This window comes from Suncus etruscus, chromosome 2 (genome assembly GCF_024139225.1).
Source record: "Suncus etruscus isolate mSunEtr1 chromosome 2, mSunEtr1.pri.cur, whole genome shotgun sequence".
Lineage (NCBI taxonomy): Eukaryota > Metazoa > Chordata > Mammalia > Eulipotyphla > Soricidae > Suncus > Suncus etruscus.
In genome coordinates, this window is record NC_064849.1 from 5,334,816 (window position 1) to 5,354,950 (window position 20,135).

General features: G+C 55.9%; 1 protein-coding gene across 1 annotated transcript; it reads right to left on the bottom strand.

Annotated features, from left to right (window-relative positions):
- Positions 1–70: 70 nt before the first annotated feature.
- AXIN1 (axin 1) lies at positions 71–19,466 on the bottom strand. The gene is given in 19 exon segments (XM_049768011.1): positions 71–557; positions 559–600; positions 603–634; positions 1,004–1,138; positions 1,141–1,159; positions 1,765–1,845; positions 1,847–1,885; positions 1,887–1,973; positions 1,976–2,022; positions 3,697–3,774; positions 3,777–3,868; positions 4,190–4,251; positions 4,254–4,694; positions 5,936–6,073; positions 7,928–8,014; positions 8,016–8,025; positions 8,613–8,753; positions 15,482–16,426; positions 19,450–19,466. Coding segments are annotated over 18 exon segments (2,853 nt in total). The 5' UTR covers positions 16,345–16,426; positions 19,450–19,466; the 3' UTR covers positions 71–98.
- Positions 19,467–20,135: the final 669 nt, after the last annotated feature.

Genomic DNA, 20,135 nt, shown 5'->3' on the forward strand with positions numbered 1-20,135 from the left:
CCCACCCTCTGACGGCCTGACCCCATGGCCTGGCCCCACCCGTGGCAAGAGCAGGGATACTGTGGCTAGGGAAGGTCCAAAAAAGCTTTATTTTATTATTATCCAAGTACCTTTGAAAAGATAATTGTACAAGTCAGCGCATGAAAACTGGGCCTGGGACAGCCCTCACTGGCCCTGGCCTGAGAAATGTACATATTTACATGGGCCCGGGGCTGGAGAAGCTGGATTCGGATCCCAGCTGCACCAACACCGTTGAAGGCACTCGGTGACAGACGAGCAGAGGCTCCCCGGGCTGAGGAGGTGCAGAGTCTGGCGGAGTTGTGTGGGGCTGCCCTCAGGACTCCCAGTATTTGCTCTGGAGGCACGGGCAGGCTCCCTCCTTGCCATTCGGAGGGTTCCCTGCCCACCTGGACGCACCAATGCCCAAAGGCCAGACCAGGGTTCTTGCCAGGAACTGTGGGCCACACACGTGGCAGCTCAGGGTACCAGGAGGGGCCGTGGGTCAGTCCCAGCTTGTCCACTTTGCCGATGATCTTCTCCTCAAAGACGGGCAGGATGGGCCTCGTCCTCCCGGACCTCCTCGAACACCACCCCCGCAGTCCAAACTCATCGCTTACTTTCTTGAAGTAGTATCCTGCGGGCAGGGTGGGGAAGGAGGCGTTTTGCACCAGCTCTACTGGAGCGGGTGCACTGGCCTGACTCCAGGGCTGAGCCCTTCCCCAGTGGTGACACCTGCCCACATCCCCTCATAGAAGCTCGCCTACCCCAGAGACCCAGCAGGAGAGGGCCTAGGGGGAGGAGATGGGCTTGCTGAAGCCCATCAGCAGTGCTCAGGGCTCAACAAGGGTTGCCCTGAGCACCCTCAAGGCAGGGCGTGGTATCTTGCCTGCTGGGCCTAGTCTTCAAACCATCCCGTCTGGGTGAGTGGAAGGTGAAGGAGGACACAGAGGGACGGGTCCCACCAGGGGTAGACATAGAGGGTACAAGTCCAGCCATCTCTCACCGGTAGCTGCCTTTCTTGTCAGTAGCTCCTTGAACTGGCCCGAGGGTAACTGCGCGGCCCGCGCACAAGGGTCCTGTAGGGTATCGCTCCCCACAAAGTAGTAGGCCACTACGATGCTGTCACAGGGCTGGCCGCGCCACCACCTTTCCTCTGGGACTTTGGTCCTGTGGGTACACACAGGTGTGACCATGTGAGCCCCTCACAGACACACAAGATCTCTTTGCTTGCTCCATCCAGCTCCATACCCGGCTTTCGGGGGGAGCATGAGAGAGGACCCAAGAAGCACAGAGGAAGACACAGCAGCCCCCACCAGACCATGTGAACCAGGTTGGACAGGGCCCCCATCCCAGGAGAGTTGGGTGAGGCTCAGCACCCATTGCAGCAGCCATGTCAAATCAGAAATGTGCTCTGAGAACCATGTCCACCACAAGCACCAGGGGAGGTCCACGGGAGGCTCACGCTGTGCACACTAACACACAGCAGCCTACACCCATGGTGGACATTGGTGCTTGCAAGGCCAGAGCAAGGGCAAGGGGCCTTGGGCCAGCCTTCTGAGAGGCAGTGTGGCTCCCACAGGCTGCAAATGGGCTGAGGAGCTGGGCCCTGCGGTGAGCCATGTCAAGCTCGGTCTACCCAGGATCAGTCCCTTCCTCCCCAGTGCTCTGACACAGCAGAGATGCCACATCCCAGCTTCAGGGAAGGACATGTCCAGGAGAGAGAGACCCCCAAGCAGGTACACAGGAGGGCCTGTGTGCTCACACCCCGAACCTTTGCTTTGAGGGCAATTTGCTGGCTCTCTTTTCCTCTTCCTCCAGACGCCGGCGTGCCTCCTCCAGCTGGGTCCAGAGGGTTGGGGGCTGGGTTGGGCGGCATCGTGGGGTCCTTGAATGAAGAGATGCGAGGGCTGCACCGAGTTCCGGAGCTGAGCACTGACCCAGGGGTGCACAGCCCCAGGACGCTCGATGGACACACGGGCCTGGAGCTCTCATGGGCCTGCTGCTTCTTGGCACCCCGAAGACCTTTGGAAGCAAGGGAACAATAGGTATGTGAGCTTGGAGGCAAAGGCAGGAGCTGGCAGCATGTGGCCCAGGTTATCCTTATGTCCCTTGGCCATTCTCTTGGCTCACAGGAGCCTTGCCCTCCATCTCTCAATATTTTGTTTCTGTTTGTACTAAACCCAGTGGTGCTCAGGGGTTACTCCCAAACTCTACACCCAGAAATCGCTTCTGGCGGGCCCCGGAGAGATAGCATAGTGGCGTTTGCCTTGCAAGCAGCCGATTCAGGACCAAAGGTGGTTGGTTCGAATCCCGGTGTCCCATAGGGTCCCCCGTGCCTGCCAGGAGCTATTTCTGAGCAGACAGCCAGGAGTAACTCCTGAGCACCGCGGGTGTGGCCCAAAAAAAAACCAAAACACAAAAAACAAAACAAAACAAAAAAAAGAAATCGCTTCTGGCAGGCTGGGGCGACCATATGGGATGCCGGGGATTGAACCCAGGTCTGTTCCAAGTTGGCCCTGTGCAAGGCAAGTGGCCCTACCACTGTACTATCACATCCGGCCCCATCTCTCTCATTTTCTAATGCCCTCGTTACTAGGCTCTAGGTACTAAGGGCCTATGATCTCGATGGTGAACCTGTGGCACATGAAGGCCTTGCAGCTGGCACGCGGGAAGGTTTGCAATTAAGATATGCAGCACAGCGGGAGGCAAGTGTGCCAGTGTCTGCTTTGCAGCTCACCTGGCAACAGGGCCTGACTGGCCATCGGGAGGGCTGGGCACTTGGGCTCAAAAAGGTTAGCCACGGGGCTGGCGAGGTGGCGCTAGAGGTAAGGTGTCCTGCCTTGCAAGCGCTAGCCAAGGAAGGACCACAGTTCAATCCCCCGGCATCCCCTGAGCATCAAACGGGTGTGGCCCGAAAAACCAAAAAAAAAAAAAAAAAAAAAAAATGGTTAGCTACCATAGGGGCTGGTGAGGTGGCGCTAGAGGTAAGGTGTTTGCCTTGCAAGCGCTATCCAAGGAAAGGACCACAGTTCTATCCCCCGGTGTCCCATATGGTCCCCTCAAGCCAGGGGCAATTTCTGAGCACTTAGCCAGGAGTATCCCAAGCATCAAACGGGTTATGGCCCGAAAAAAACAAAACAAAACAAAAAAAAGGTTAGCCATTACTGCCTTAGTAGCATGTGGGATAAAGGAGATTGGGGCTTTCTTGGCTGAGTGATCAGAGGTTCAAACTTGGGTCTCCAGGCTGGAGCAAGTACGGAGGGGAGGGCACTTGCCTTGCATACAGCCAGCAAAAACAGATGGATGGGCACTTGGGCTCCAGGCAGCCCAATGACAGTGTGTGTTGGGTACAAGGAAGGACAAATGAGCAGCAAGGTCAAAAGTGAGAGACAGTACAGACCTCTCCACTAGAGGAAAACAGTGTCAAAAATGGGGGGTGGGGAGACAAGGAGGCCCCAAGAGGGGTTTGAGGCACCTTCAGGGCAGAAACTGCCCCAGTGACCGGTGGGTCCCTCCAGCCTATGATCTACACCCGTCTCCCATTTCACAGGTGTCCGAGGTCAGGGCTCTGAGGATATAAGGTGCCCACAGCACCTGGAGACCAATCGGGAGTCTGAACTTCCCTTCTCAGTCCATCCCGGCCCAAGACCAGCATGACAGGAGTCAGCAGGCCCCCCGCCTCACTGCACCACTCACCCATGGCCAGCCTCCTGTGCCTGCTGATCTCCTTCTCCCCATCGATGATCCACTGCAGGATCTTCTGGTTCCTCTCACCTCCTCAGTGGGGCCGGGACCCTCTGCGCTGCCACTCCCGCCCCGATTCGGCCTTCCTAGCCGCTCCGCTTGGAGGTGGACACCAGCCTTCCCGCTGTTGGGATGAATGCCCGTCATGGCAGGCCACACCCCATAGCACAAGCTAGGCCCTGGGATTTGCTCCTCGTCCTCTCAGCACCCCCCTCCCCCCCAAAGCCAAGAACACACCCACAACCTCTGCGTGGACACTTTCCCAGTTGAGGATGGGATCCGGGGGACATGCAGTAGTGCCTGGGCACTCTCCAGCTCAGCTTTACAGAGCCTAGCCAGGGCTGTGGGTCCAGCCGAGGTGCCCCAACTGTGAGTCCGGTAGCAGAATCCCTAGGGTCATGTCAGGAGTGGCAAGAAACCGAGAGAAACAGTGGAGGGTGCTCACCTGTGGGCCAGGCTATCACCGGCGCCGAGCACTGTGCCCAGGTTCTCCTGTGTGGCTGCGGGGGCTTGACTGAGTGGGCCCCATGCGGATCTGGGCCCCACGGGAAGCTGCCCTGTGTGCGGCGGCCTCGCCCTCAATCTGTTCCTTGGGGCCGGGTGGTGCTGTGGTGGCTGTGGTGGTGGCTGTGCTTGGCCCCAACTTGGGCAGATGCTTGCCTGTGCCCAGTGGCTGTGACCCCCAGTACCCCGGACATCTTGGACACGTGTAGGGCTGTCGGTGAGAGTGGCGGCCGGGCCCTGGCGACTGGCAGCCGGAGCGTCCTGAGGACGCGCTGCACATGCTCATCCAGGATGCTCTCGGGGTCCTCCTCATGTGTATCCGTAGGCCCCCACAGCCAGCCTCCAATGTAGCGGGGTGGGAAGTGGTGCCAGGTGGAGGCCAAGGGCAGCTTGTGAGTGGTGCCTGCCAGCCCTGATGGCCCGTCACCATCCTCACCTTCCTCCTCCTGTGCAGACAAGGTGAAGGGGTCAGAGCGCAGATAGGGTCAGGGCGGCTGGGACCCAGTGGTTCCCTGACATGTGTCTCGGTCTGAACCTCCCAACCTCACTGCCCAGGCCCTGTTGCCTGCTTTGTTTCTGGAACCATAGTTCTAAACTGCCCCGCCCTAAGGCAGTTACTGGTGATGACACAGACCCCACTGGTGGCCTGGCACAGACGTGCTGTGAAGCTGTCACAGAAAAGAGACCATGAAGACTCATCCCTGCCACTAAATCCTGGACTATTGTGTGGGTCCTGCAGGGGCCAAAGAGAGATTGAGAGCTATGACTGGACACAAGGCTGGGTTTTCCTGATCCTGCATATGCACCAAGGATGAGAGAACAGGCCAGGGTACTGGTGGGAATGTTCCGGGAGGGGCTGTGTATGAGGGGGTTTGTGGGCCTGTCCATGGGCTTGGCAGGACTGTCAGCCAGGAGTGCCCAGGAGGCCCCAAACCACAAGGGAGGCTGGTCCTAATTTACCGTGATTGCCGGCGTATAAGACGACTGGGTGTATAAGACAACCCCCTAATTTTGCAGTTAAAACATAGGTTTAGGCCTATATTCGCTGTATCAAACAGAAAGTTCCTGTGCTGCATGTGTTCCTGTGCTCATGTACCACAGTGAGCCAATCATAACAAGCAAAGGTTCAAAGGTTATACTGTAAGAGACTTCCTCTCTGATTCTGGCCAATCTGAGCAGGCTTTTTACAGTGTAGATTCGGGTCCAGAACATTGTCTAATTTGCATGCATAAAAAGCCTGCTTGGATTGGCTGAGTTAGAGAGGCAGTCCGAGCAGCCTTGCAGTGATTGGTGCAGGATCGAGTTGGAAAATTCATTTTGTGGCAATATTCAGACAATTTTCGTTTAGCGGCATATTGAAACATTTTTCGGGATATACTCGGCATATAAGACGACCCCCCCCCAAAAAAAAGACGACCCCCGATTTTCGGCTGACTTTTTTTGTTTCAAAAGTCGTCTTATACACCGGAAAATATGGTACTTTACATGTACCCTGTTGCCAAAAAGGCCTTTTCTCTGAGTGGGGGCAATGGGGTGCCCAGAATCCCGCCCCTTAGAAGGATCATCTCACAAGGAACTGGGGCACTTTAGCCCTGATACATGAGTGCACAGAGCAGAGGGGCCATGGAGGGGCCGCTCAACCAACCCAACCAGCTGAACAAGAGCACTCCAGGATGGCAGCACTCACCATCCGGACTCGCTTCAGCCGCTCTTCTAGCTTTTCCTCGGCTTCCCGGGTGCGCTGCACGGCCTCCAGGCGGTGGATAAGCTCCGCAGCAAACTTGTGCGGCTCCACGCGGATCTCTTTTGGCATTCGGTGGGTGCGCTGCAGGGACAGACCACAAGTCAATGGAGAAGCGCTCAGGGGAGAAGAACCCAGGGTCAATTCACTCTTGCATGGGGGCAGCTCTTCCCTTTCCACCAGGGAACCAGCCTTTTACTGCTGCCATTTCTGGTCAAATGTCCTTTCACATAGGCAAGGCACACCTCCCGGGCACCCGTGTGCACAAGAGTACAAGCACCCACACTTTATGAGCCAGTGAAGTCCACTGGAGTTTAGGTACCAGGGAGAGTGGCTGTCTACACCCTCTTTCATGCCCGCAGTCCTGCACCAGGAACACCCCCCGCCCCCCACTACCTGGGAAAATAACCTAAACCACTGGTTAAGAAGGGGAAAAAGGGGCCGGAGAGATAGCATGGAGGTAAGGCGTTTGCCTTTCATGCAGAAGGTCATCGGTTCGAATCTCGGCGTCCCATAATGGTCCCCCGTGCCTGCCAGGAGCAATTTCTGAGCATGGAGCCAGGAATAGCCCCTGAGCACGTGCCGTGGTGTGACCCAAAAACAAAAAAAAAAAAAAAAAAAAAAGAAGGGAAAAAAAATCCAGTATGCTCTGGTATCCAAACACCGGATCATTAAAGCATGTTATGACCACGATACTCTACTTTCATCAACTTATTCCCATTTCCACCTTTCACAAATAAAGTTCTTTTTTTTTTGGTTTTTGGCACCCCAGCAGCACTCAGGGGTTCCTCCTGGCTCTATGCTCAGAAATCGCTTTTGGCAGGCCCGGGGGACTATATGGGATGCCGGAATTTGAACCACCCGACCTTCTGCATGCAAGACAAACGCCTTACCTCCATGCTATCTCCGGCCCCCCACAATAAAGTTCTTTTTTTTTTTTTTTTTTTTTTTGTGGTTTTTGGGGTCACACCCGGCATGTGCTCAGGGGTTATTCCTGACTCCAGGCTCAGAAATCGTTCCTGGCAGGCACGGGGGGACCATATGGGACGCCGGGATTCGAAACCGATGACCTCCTGCATGAAAGGCAAACGCCTTACCTCCCATGCTATCTCTCCGGCCCCAATAAAGTTCTTTTATAGCAAAACATGTTGCCTATTTGCTGGGCCAGACCCAGGAATGCTCCGGGGCTAGTCCCGGCGCTTGGAGAACCAGATTCAGCTGCACGCACGCAAGGCATGTGCCATATCCCCTGAATGATCCAGCCCAGCAAAAGTTTTAAAATAGAAGACACTGGGCCGGAGCAATAGTTCAGCGGCAGGGTGTTTGCCTTGCACACAGCCAACACTGTATAGACTCCGTTTGATTCCCAGCATCCCATATGGTCGCCCCGAGCCTACCAGGAGCGATCTCTGAGTGCAGAGCCAGGGTAAGTCCTGAGCGCTGGCAGGTATGGTCCAACCCCACCCCCCCCACCCCAATTGAAGCCACTAAGGTCCAAGTGAGGGTAGAGGGGGCTGAGGAGGGGGGCAGGGACAGTTTGATGGGGTCACCAACAGGGGCAAGCGAGCATCAGGTGACTGAAAGGCTCAGACAAAGTGAGGGCAAGGGGCAGAGCTTTCGCCCTGGCCCCTCTCACATGCCTGCTGCACTCTGTCCCTGTGGCAATGAGGACATGATTGCAGATCCTCAGAGTCCCTGTGACTCACGCACTGCACAGGTGCTCAGTCGTGTCGCAGCTGCACACAAATGCCAGACACTGACAGGGCTGGGGTGAGCAAAGCCCCACAGGGACCCACCCAGGCTGGCTTCGGCTCTCCTAGCTGCTTTCACTGCAGAAGGTGCACCTTACAGAATCTTCCCCCGATTCAGGAGTAGCATGCTCTGACCCAGCCCCTCTCCCTGTCTCTCAATGCTCTGGAGGGGTAGGCGGGTACTCACAGGGATGTGAGGTAGAGGCACCCGCCCATTGGCCTGCACACTCTCCTGCATCTCCCGGCGGTGCTGCTTGCGGGTCCGGTATGGCGGGGATTCCGTCCCTGCAAGGACCCGAATACAGGTGAGGACGTGTAGCATTCACAGAGCTCAGACATCCAGTAGGCCCGGGTTCGATCCCTGGCAACTCAGATGGTCCCCCCCCCAAAAAATGCCAGGAGTAAGCACGGCTTACCCAAAACCAAAAGACTAAATGAATAAAATCGGGGCAAAGCAGAAAGAGTACAGTAGGCAGGGCTCTTGACTATTGCCCATGACCTGGATCCCAGTCCAGCACTGCTGGGAGTGATCCCTGAACACAGTCATGTGTGGCCTAAAACAGAATCATGCAGACATTCTGGAGCTGGCTGTGCTGGGGTTGTTCTTGGCAGTCCTGAAATGACGATGGGGGCCTCCCACATGCAAAGCCTGTGCTCAACCCCCTGAGCTAGTCTCTGTGACCGGGAACCAAGGGGCTTCTCGGCACTTTCTTGAGTAAGATAGTGTCACTACAATGATCACATCTGGGCACAGCACCCATGGGCTTGTAGCAGGCCTCACCCATTTCACAAGGCACCTAAGCTCAGGGAGGGCGTAGCACAGGAAGGTGCATCCAAGCACGTTCTAGGGAAGTGAGGTGAGGGACACTTACAGGCTGCTGTCAGTGAGGGACAAGCTGTCGGCATCACTCGACAGGCTCTGCTGCTCACTGTCATTGGCGCTGGTGGCCGGTGCAAGGGCGTAGCCAGAGTTGACGTAGTAGGGGTTGACAGGCTCTCGCCATGAACCATACCTGGGGACCAGAGGAGATGTCAGCATGTAGCCCAAGGCACAGAAACCCCCAACTTTATTCATTCATTTTAGTTTGGCGGCCACATCTGACAGTGCTCAGGGATCATTCCAGATGATGCTCAGGGGACCTGATGTGGTGCTGGGGAAGGGCTATGTGTAAGTCCAGGCTCTCCCTTGTGCTCTTTCCATCTCAACTGCCACTCTAGCTCACACCCAGCCTGACGGAAGAGCCAACCCAACTGCCCCAAGGCAGGCAGGCTGCATCATCTATGGGGAGTCCGAGCCCATCATTTCCCAGAATATTCCCCTGCACTGCAGACCAACATTGGCATCCCAGGGCCTCGTTCTGTGCTCTCCTAAGAGGCTGGCACCCCATCTCAAAACTGTCCCTGCTTCGGTGAAGTGTGATCACAGCTGGGCGGTGCTCAATAGGTCCACTCCCAGCTCCATGCTTGGAGACTATGTGGTGCCTGGGACCAGATCTGGGGGTCTCACAGCATACTAACCCTGGGCCCTTCTCTTCTCCCTGGCCTGTCCCCATTGGTTTGTTTAGTGTTTGCACTGGTCAGAGAGTCCTTAATTCATGGTTATTTATTAATATGTTATCATTACTTTAATATTTGCTTTCTACGGAAACTGGCGCATAGCTGGCCCCTACCTGGGAGAGCTGGCACATGACAACACTGGCTTCTGGCACTCACATCACTTAGCCACGGGCACCTCAAAACCCGGCCACACAGATTGCTCTCCTGGAACTCATACTGGTAACATGTGTCCCAGTGCAGAGATCAGACAGCCTGGCTAGCCCCTTCAGAGCTGCTTGCTGGTGCTACCGGGCAATTGGTGCTATACCAGGTGGCTCCTGACTACCTCCATACTGCAGGCACTTTACTGCTTCCCACAGCCATCAGAGCACAGGCTAAACAAGGACCATACATACATGTGACGCTGCTTCAGAGGAAGAATGCTGTGGGGCAAACCAGTTGCCCGGGGACTCTCCAAACCATCCCCAGCCTCCTCATTGAGTTGCCTGCAGTATGGCCTGGGGAACTCCAGTCACCAGGAGCCCATCTAGTCCCATCCCTCATGTCCCTACTGTACTTGGCCTGAATGTTACTCCTCAGCAGGAACCCCTCACCCAGAGGCACTGCGCCACCTGCTTCTCCCACACTTGCGCATCTGTGATCTGCTCTTCCCTACGTTTATGTGGAGTCAGCCCTTCTCTAGCACACGCACGTGGCCAGGTTGATCCCACCTCAAGGAGAGGTTTAGGCTAACTTCAGCCTCTTGAGGGTGCCGGATGCAGACCCTGGCCAGCCAATCTCCCAGTTCAGCCCTGAAGCACCTGCTCATCTGCTGACAAAGCATTGCTGTTCCACAAAGAGAGACTTCGCTCCCCTGAACCCAGCTCAGCATGGACACAGCCTGCCCCACCCTCTAGCTAGGGAACATCTCAGAGCACCTGCCCATCCCAACCCTCTGGACAGGGCTTAAGGCTCACAGCTTGCAGGGGCCCCCAAACACAGGAGACCCCAGCACAAACCAGGCCACCCAAGGGATCCCAACACCACCAGTCTAGAGCTCAGGTATGAACTCCAGCCTTGTTAGCCGCGTGCTGCTGAGAAAGGGCCTATTCAGAGTGGGTGGCTCACTGGTCCATGCTGTTTGGGTGCGTCTGAGTCCACAACCCATTCCAGAACAAGCTCAGCTCCTGAAGAGTCTAGAGGGCTGAGGGAATGGACCCCATTACCCCAAAACTGCTTTCTTAAGTAAAGGGGCTCTGAGCAACAGGGAAAATAGGTTTCTTCTTCCCTCCTTCGTTTTTGTATTCGGGCCACACCAGCAATGCTTAGGGATTACTCCTGGTTCTGCACTCAGGATCATCCCCAGCAGGCTCAGGGACCATAGGAGATGCCAGTTATCAAACCCAAGTGTGTGCAAGGCAAGCACCCTCCCCACCAAGCTATCGCTCTGGCCCCATCCTCTCTTCCTCCTTACTGAGCTGCTTTTAGGCAGCACTTGCAGTACTGGGTTGGGGGCTACTCCTGGTTTGCTGCTCTCAGGAGTCCTCAGGGGACCACGTGGTGCCAGAGGTCACCATATGCAAAGCAGCTGCTCTGGTCCTTTGAGTGATCTCGCTGGCCCAGTTCCCATTCTATTTGGGGGAGGTCACATCTGGCAGTGCCTGGGATCAAATCCACATGCTCTCTATACTCCAGCCTCCTGAGCTATCTGCTCAATCTTTTTTGTTTTCCCAGTTTCAGGAATAAATCCCAGGGTTTCACACATGAAAGGCACAAACTCTACGTCTGTAGCACCTTTTATTTCTCACACTTTAATTTAGCCAAAAGTGTCAACCTTGGGCTGGATGTGCAGAGGGCAAGGTGTTTACTTTCCGTGTGGCTGACATGGGTTTCATTCTCAGCACCCTAAATGGTCCCCTGGGCTCAGGACAGATCCCTGAGCACCAACATGTGGTTCCCAAAACAAAACAGTAAAAAAATGCCACCCTTCAATTTTGTCCCTTGAATAAATTCTTTTTTTTTTTTTGGTTTTTGGGCCACACCCGGTAACGCTCAGGGGTTACTCCTGGCTATGCGCTCAGAAGTTGCTCCTGGCTTGGGGGACCATATGGGACGCCGGGGGATCGAACCGCGGTCCGTCCAAGGCTAGCGCAGGCAAGGCAGGCACCTTACCTTTAGCGCCACCGCCGGGCCCCTTGAATAAATTCTTTTTTTTTTGTTTTTTGGGCCACACCCGGTGACGCTCAGGGGTTACTCCTGGCTATGCGCTCAGAAGTCGCTCCTGGCTTGGGGGACCATATGGGACGCCGGGGGATCGAACCGCGGTCCGTCCTAGGCTAGCGCAGGCAAGGCAGGCACCTTACCTCCAGCGCCACCGCCCGGCCCCTTGAATAAATTCTTACAATAAAAAAAAAATGCCACCCTTGCTAGTCATCAGGTCTGACTCCCTCTAGGAGTCAAAGATGTCGAAAGCTAAAATTGAAGTGAAGGTCAAACAAAAATTTGGGTATCACTCATAATCTCATTAAAGGAATTCATTACTGGAAACAGGCATGAGATGGGGTGGGGTGGGGTCAGAAACGTCAATGGTTAAGGTATTTCAGAGGGGAGCCGAAGAGCTTATACCATTATAAAGGTGCTTGTCCTGCATGCAGCCGATCCTAATCTGATCCCTGCTGGATATCCTAGGATCCTCCAAGCACCACCAAGAATGACCCCTGAGCACAGAGCCAAGAATAAGCCCTGAGCACTGCTGGGTATAGCCCAAAAATTGAAAGGAAGGGGGAAAATCATTTCAGAAGAAAACTGTTATTGATTTGAGAATGGAGGATAAAGTCTGGGCTCTTTTTTTTTTTTTTTTTTTTTGGTTTTTGGTTTTTGGGCCACACCCGGCGGTGCTCAGGGGTTACTCCTGGCTGTCTGCTCAGAAATAGCTCCTGGCAGGCACGGGGGACCATATGGGACACCGGGATTCGAACCAACCACCTTTGGTCCTGGATCGGCTGCTTGCAAGGCAAACACCGCTGTGCTATCTCTCCAGGCCCCAAAGTCTGGGCTCTTATTTACATACATGATCTGATAGGCTCACTTACAGACCATTATCTGGATAAGACACATGTGATCTGACTGGTTATCCCGCAATCAACCCACACACATCCTGACTTACAAATGTAATCTAGTGAAGAGGTAGTCCTGCAGGTGAGGCACTTGTCTTGTGCACGGCTAACCTGGGTTCAACCTTTGGCATACCACATGATTACTCACTGAGCCCCTATAGGGCTGAGCCCCAGAGTACCCTCTGGTTCAGTCAGCCTATACCCCATAAAAAAGGTTGGTCCTCCCACAAAACCTTATTTGCACAAAGGCATAAGCCATCCACTGGCCACAACTATCTAATCTTTCCAATAGGTAATCATCATTTACATGGAGTAAATGATCAGCGTATGTAAGTCAACCTAAACATTGGTCACTTAAGGGAAGGGTACACAAGAAAGATTCTTCTAGAGCCAGCCTGCGAGTGGCCAGGGCACAAGCCATCAGACTGAGGCCATCTGGTGGCCAGCGTGCGATAGTCCCTCACCATCCTCAAGACCCTGAGTTAGACCCACTGAAATAACTGGTTAGAATGATTCCAGAGTGGGGGCTGGAGAGATAGCACAGCGGTAAGGCATTTGCCTTAGACGCAGAAGGACAGTGGTTCGAATCCTGGCATCCCATATGGTCCTGAGCATTCCAGGAGCGATTTCTGAGCATAGAGCCAGGAGTAACCCCTGAGTGCTGGCCAAGTGTGACCCAAAAAACAAACAAACAAACAAAAAAAAGCAGATAGAGAATGAGACCAGAGGGGCCGGAGTAATAGCACAGAGGGTAGGGCATTTGCCTTGCATGCAGCCAACCCAGGTTCGATCCCTGGCATCCCATACAGTCCCGAGCTTTCCAGGAGTGATGTCTGAGCGCAGAGCCAAGACAGGAGCAACCAGAGTGCCACCAAGTGTGGCTCAAAAACTAAAAGAAAAAAATAATTAGGGGGCCAAAGAGATAGCATGGAGGTAAGGCGTTTGCCTTTCATGCAGAAGGACCGTGGTTCGAATCCGGCATCCCATATGGTCCCCTGAACCTGCCAAGAACGATTTCTGAGCGTAGAGCCAGGAGTAACCCAAGAGCACTGCAGGGTGTGACCCAAAATAAAACCAAAAAATATAAAAATTAGACCAGAGGCTGCAGCAATGGTACAATGGGTAGGTAGGGCACTTGTCTCACACGCAAGGGGTCAGGACTCAGCCCCTATCCAACTCACGCAGGGCACCTGGCTGCAGACGCCAGCCCAAGGCAATGCAAAACAGTCCACCTTACTCATGCCAGGACAGACATACTTAGGTATCTGGAACATACCCTAGGACCATGCTCAGGGTGACACTCCTGGATCCACACTTAAGAGATCACTCCTAGCAGGGCTCCGAAACCTTACAGATGTTGGAATGGAACTTGGATCAACCACGTGCAAAGCAAGAGCCCTCCCTGCTGTATTATTGCTCCAGACTCCCTATTTTTTCGCTTGGGCCATTTCTTTAGGTGTGGAAGAGTAGCTATAGAACCAACTGACCAAGGCATTTGCTAGAGCTCACTTCTGTCTAGGCAACCTGGAGAGCCCCACAAATGACTCTGACATGAAACCCAGAGCTGGGTCAGTGCTGACCTTGACCCCAACCTTCACCAGGCCCTGCCACAAGACAGAATGCAGAGAGCATCCAGGTTAGGTGCTGGTGGTGTGAGGCCCACCAGCCTCAGCCCTCCAATCACCCTGAAGTGCTCAGAGACTATGCCCACGTATTCTTTTCTCTCTCTGGACCCTCTGGATGCACTGTGGGCTACAACACCCTTCAAGCTTCCCTGAAACCTCCTACAAGAGTATCGATGGCCACGGTCCCTGCCCAGAAAAGCTTTGGTGAACCACTACCCATTTGCTCTCAGTGCAAATCAGAGGCCGGGCACCCAGAAAGTGATTTTACAGGCAGGGAAGGGACCTCAGAGGCTTGAACACTAGCTCTGCACCACAGGTGGAGGCCTGGGTTTGAGTACCAGCACCGCCAGGAGTGACCCTGAGCAATAAACTGGAAGGAAACTTTTTTTTTGTTTTGTTTTTGGGTCACATCTGGCAGCAGTCAGGGGTTACTCCTGGCTCTGCGCTCAGAAATCGCACCAGGAAGGCACGGGACACCATATGGGATGCTGGGATTCGAACCACCGGCCATCCTAGATCGGCTGTGTCCTACTGCTGTGCTCTCTCTCCGGCTCCAAGAGGAAACTTTTATTTTTTATTATTTTTTTTTTTTTTGGTTTTTGGGTCACACCCAGCGGTGCTCAGGGGTTACTCCTGGCTGTCTGCTCAGAAATAGCTCCTGGCAGGCACGGGGGACCATATGGGACACCGGGATTCAAACCAACCACCTTTGGTCCTGGATCGGCTGCTTGCAAGGCAAACACCGCTGTGCTATCTCTCCGGGCCCAAGAGGAAACTTTTAAGTACTGCCAGGTGAGGGCCAAACCCCAAGCATAAAAACCCCCCACCCTACCCCAAGTATATTAGTTAATTAACTAACAAAAAGGGATAGTACCTTAAGATGACTTGATAACAAGGTAAGAACTCAGGGCCAGTGATATGACAAAAGTACCAAAGTTTAAAGCAAGCAACTCTAGGAATCACAAAGCTGCTTTGAACAGTCATGTGAGAAATAGGAGGGGGAATGTAGAGCGATGGTGCAGAGGGCAGGGCGCTTGCCTCGCACAGTCCACCCAAGTTCAATCCCCAACATCCCAGAGGGTCCTGGGCTTGCCGGGAGCAATTCCTGAGTGCAAAGCCAAGAGACAGACCGGGAACTGCCAGGTATGCCCTCCAAAAAAGGAAAACTGAAAAGTCGAGGGGCTGGAGAAATAGTACAGTGCAGTAGTTAAAGCATTTGCCTTGCATATGGCCAACGGAGTTGAATCCCAGTACCCCAAATGGTCTCCCAAGCACAGCTAGGAGTGCTTTCTGGGTGCAGAACGAGGAATCAGCCCTGAGCACTGCTGGGTGTAGCCCCCAAAGATAAAGAAAAGCGAAGTGCCCCCCCACACAGACAGACAGACACCCCTGTCTGTGGGCCAGAGGACAAGCCTCTTGCAGCCAGGTGAACAGGGAACAGGGAAGCAACCGTGTCACACTCGCCTCAACTCTCTGCCTTCGCTGGACCGTCGGCTGGAGGTGGCCTCCAGCAGGAGCTTCTGTGTGAACCTGCCGGGCGGAACCAGGTCTCTGCCATTGTCCTCGACGACGTCCTGCTCGCATTTCCACTCTTCGTCTTCGTTCAGGGTGGGCAGGTACCCGGGGATGCCCTTCCCAGTGCCCGACCCAGAGCTCTGGTCGCTGCTGAGCTTGGGGCTTTCGGAGCCTGTCCGCGTGTAGGCCAGGTAAATGTCGGACTTGAGGAACGAGGGGTAGGTGTTCTCCTCCATGGTCCCCTGGATCTCAGTCTGCGCTTGGTCGAACATGGCAGGATCGATCTGCTGCTTCATGACGCAGTCCTTGATGAAGCTCTTGGTGGCGGGCTTGGTCTGCCGGGACACGATGCCGTTGTGATCGAGGATGTACTTGCGGTAAATGGCTTTAGCCAGCTTCAGCCTCTTCTCCTCGTTGGAGACACATGGCTCCAGCTTCCTGAAGCCAGTGCAGGCGAACCAGAAGTCCAGCAGATCTGCGCAGCCCTCCTGCCTCAGGAAAGTCCTGAACAGGTTGATCCCATCTTGATCGTCCAGCAATGAGTGGAGCGACTCGGCCCATTTCAGGTAAGGGGGTGTGGGCGAGGCGCTGCCCTCGGGCTCATAGCCCAGATCCAGATCTGAACGCCTGGGCGTGGCCGTGGACGTCTCCCCCCGGGTTCCAGGCCCCTTTCCAGAGCAGAGGCTGTGGTTGGCGGGCCTGGGGTCCGTGGACACCAGCTCACCCTCCTCCCCAGGCACAGGGGGCCGGGGGGCATCTTCGGTGAAGCTCGCTCCTAGGTCCAAGGGGAAGCCCGGCTCCTGGACATTCATCTTGGGACTGGGAGCGTCAGTGAGCAAAGAGCCCGCAGCCTAGCACATCAGTACTCAGTGCTCCCGGGTGAGTCAGTCCGCCCTGTGGGAAGCAGTAAGAGGACAAGGGTTAGGAAAGGTGGGTCCCTGCCAGAGGGACCTCAGCAGCCTTCTCCAACAGGTTCCTGGAGGGGCAACTCAGGCCCTCAGAGAGGAGAAGGGAGAGCACGTCTCTCCAGGCTAGCCCAAGGCCAAGGCCCAGGAAGCAGGACACAGCGCACACACTCTGTGCAGGAGACACTCATACTGGCCCATTTCCAGCCCCGAGGCCTTCCCGCCTTCTCCCACAGCATGTTATAAGCATGTGCCACGGTGGCCATTGTCCCTCCCGCCCTCCATGCTGTTGTGGCAGTGCTGAGAGCCAACCTCATGCCACCCAGCAGACTCAGAAACACTGCCCTCAACTCAAAAGTGTTGGATTGAGTGATGGTCCAATGGGCTGCAGAGCTCTGCACGTGGGACACACGGACTCCAGCACTGCCTGGTCTCCTGAGTACCACCAACTGTGGCCTGATACAAATGGGAAGTGCCCTTAGAAGAAAGGGCTCCAAGGCCCACCTAATGGCAAGGAATGCGGAGGAAAGCAAGACCCAGGTGCAAACATACCTTCCAGCTAAGTAAGCCCGAGGATCCCAAACTCTGTCCTACCTAGGCTCACAACCAAGCCAGTAGAGACAAACTCTGCCCTGGTCCTCAGTACTCCTTGCGCATCCCTTGGGGCTCCAGTGCCCCACATGCCGGGGCCACATCTACTACCTGGTGGGTGGGCAGACAGCACATTTGTGGCGACTTTCAGTGGATAGGAGACCTGTGAGGTCCAGATGCCCAGGAGCACAGAGCAAGCGAAAGGAGATGAGATGAAAGCCCCAACTAGGGAAAGGCCTCTACCTGCGATGGCTGTGTGGCTGATTGAATCCCAAACACCCCAAACCACCACCAGCAGCAGCCTTCACAACAACACAAAAACTATTCTCCCCACTCTACATCCTAGTCTGGCTTTCATGTGCCCCCCCCCCCACCCCCGCCAGATTCTCATACTCTTCCAGTCGGCAGCTGGCAGGGGCTAAAAACCAGGAGCACCCAAACATGGGAAGGGCCCACCAGTAGGCCAGGGACCTCCATACAGCGAATGATTGCCTAGGCCCACGGGCACTTCAGCAGCAACATGCTTTTTTTTTTGGTTGTTTTTTGGTTGTTTTGGGTCACACCCGGCAGCGCTCAGGTTACCTCCTGGCTTCATGCTCAGAAATCGCTCCTGGCAGGCTCGGGGGACCATATGGGATTCAAACCGATGACCTTTTGTATGAAAGGCAAACGCCTTACCTCCATGCTATCTCTCCAGCCCCAACGTGCTATATTCTATGGACACCACTTTGGCTTAGGAGTCCCACCCGCACCCAAGGAAGCAAGTCCGGACCTGGTTCCCCTGTGCACCTGAGTCCAACGACTTGCCAAGCATCTCCCAGGGACCAGGTCACTTTTTGCTCCCTAGGTGGGCATTTGTGTCTTCCAAGTAAATGGCTCGAGAACCCAGAAAGGCCTCCACCAGCCCTGGACTCACAGCCTAAGAAAGGGCACTTGTCACAGACGCTGGACTTCTGCGCAGGGAGCAGAATAGGGAGGAATCTCGGCTTGTAACGCAGCCAACCCTGGTTCAATCCTAGGCACTGTGTACGGACCCTCAAGCCCCGCCAGGAATGATCCCTGAGCAAGTACAGAGCTAGGAGTCAGCCCCGAGCACGCCAGGTAGGATTCGAAAACCAAACTTAAAACCAGAAACAAATCCTTGCCTCTTACTGAGGAATCAAAAGGCTAACCACTAAGGTGTGAACAACCACTAATGATGGCATCCCTGAGACACTCTGCTTCTGAGAATAGGCGTCTGGTGCCCTGTGGGCATGGACACGGCACATATGGTTTTAGCAGTGGAACAGGCTCGGTCCCCGCACAGCAAAGAACACAGAGCAGCTAGGGAAATCTAGCTGCCAGGTGCTACCAGCAAAGACCATGCCCTGCATCTCGAATGGCTTTCCATAAGAGAGCTATGCTCACCCCTCTACTTTCTCCCAACCAGCCTATCTGCCAGGATCATCCCCCCCATACCCAAGAAAACTTTCACTGGCAGCACCACAACTTCACTCTTGAACTTTTGACTTGCAGGCAGGGCAGCGTGGAGGTTTACAGGCTGGTTTCCTGTCTATTCAACTCTAGAATCATGAATCCAGACCTCACCACATATGTGGTCATCACCCATGACCAAAGAGAAATTAAAAGCCCACTTAGCTTTGCCGAAACCAAACCAGAAAAAGAGAAAAAAAAATTAAAGAAAACCAAACAGAAACCGTGGGGTTTATACTTTCCCTTTTGGTCCCTGGGGGAGGGGGGGATCTATTTTTGGTTTGTTTTTGGGCCACTTGCTAAGGTGCTCAGGGTCAGGCCAGTTCTGGTCCCTGATGTAAACAAGAGCGTCGCCCACGGAGCTCTCAGGTCCCCTAAATAAAAAATTAAAAAAAAAAACCTTCCAGGGTTCCAGGGAGTGAGTTTGCAGTCACTGCTAGCTTAGCTGGGTGCCATTAGGCCCCAAACCTGAACTTGTTCCCAAGTTCTCCCCGCTGCTGTGCAACTAATTGTTTCCATGGGCTGAGCCTGGGGGAGTCCGGAGAGGCAGGACCCAGGAGCCCCAACGGGAACTGAGAGCAACCATGGCCGGGCTTTCCTCGGGAGCCTTTCCTTCGGCTCTGAGCTCACGTCCACTTCGGCGGATCGTTCCTAGCTCCGCTCCCCGCGAGGAGCCCGGGCAGGCCGGGGAGAGCCGAAGCCCAGTATGCAGGACCAGGCCGGCCCAGCCCGTCCGCGCCATGGGGGGGGGTGTCTCCCCCCTTTGCACCCTCGCCCGGTGCAGCGGGCCCGCACTGCCCGCCCGCTCCCCGGCCCGGGGGCCCCGCGGCCCCGCGCAGGCACGCACGTGGGCGGCCCCGCACACGCCCCGCACGCCCGCCCGGGCCCGGCCTTCCGGGTCGGCCCGCCGCGGCCTACCGCGCCCCCAGCCCGGCCCCGCCCGCTCACCGGGGCAGCTGCGGGCCCGCCGGCTCCGGCCCATGCGCTCAGCGGCGGCGCGGCCGGCGGGCCGGGGCGGGGGCGCGGCCCCGGGCTGCCCCCATCGCGTTGGCCCAGGGGCGCGGGGCAGGCCGCGGGGGGCGCGCCGGACGCAGCCGCCCGCTCTCTCCGGCCTGCGGGGCGGTCGCGGGGCTCGGGCCGGACTCCGGCCGGTCCTGCGCGGAGGCGGCGGCGGCGGCGGCCGGAATCGCTTCCCGAGCGAGCGCGGAGCCCGCGCCCCCAGCGCCGAAGCCCAGGCCCGAGCGCCCCGCCGGCGCCGCCCGGAAGTGCGGGGGCGGAGCCGGATGTGGGGGCTGCGGCGCGGGGGGCGGGTCTTGCTGCGCGAGACGGAGCCGGATTGGCTGACGGGACGAACGGACGGCCGCAGTGGGACGGGGTTGAGAACCCAGACGTGAGAGGTGGGGCCGGGAGTGGGGCGGGGCCTCCGGCGCGAGACGGAGCCGGATTGGCTGACGGGCTGAACGGACGGCCGCAGTGGGGCGGGGTCGAAAAAAACCCAGACGTAAGAGGCGGGGCCGGGCTGGGGGCGGGGCCTGCGGCACGAGACGGAGCCGGATTGGCTGACGGGACGAATGGACGGCCGCAATGGAGCGGGGGCGGGAACCCAGACGTGAGAGGCGGGGCCGGGAGTGGGG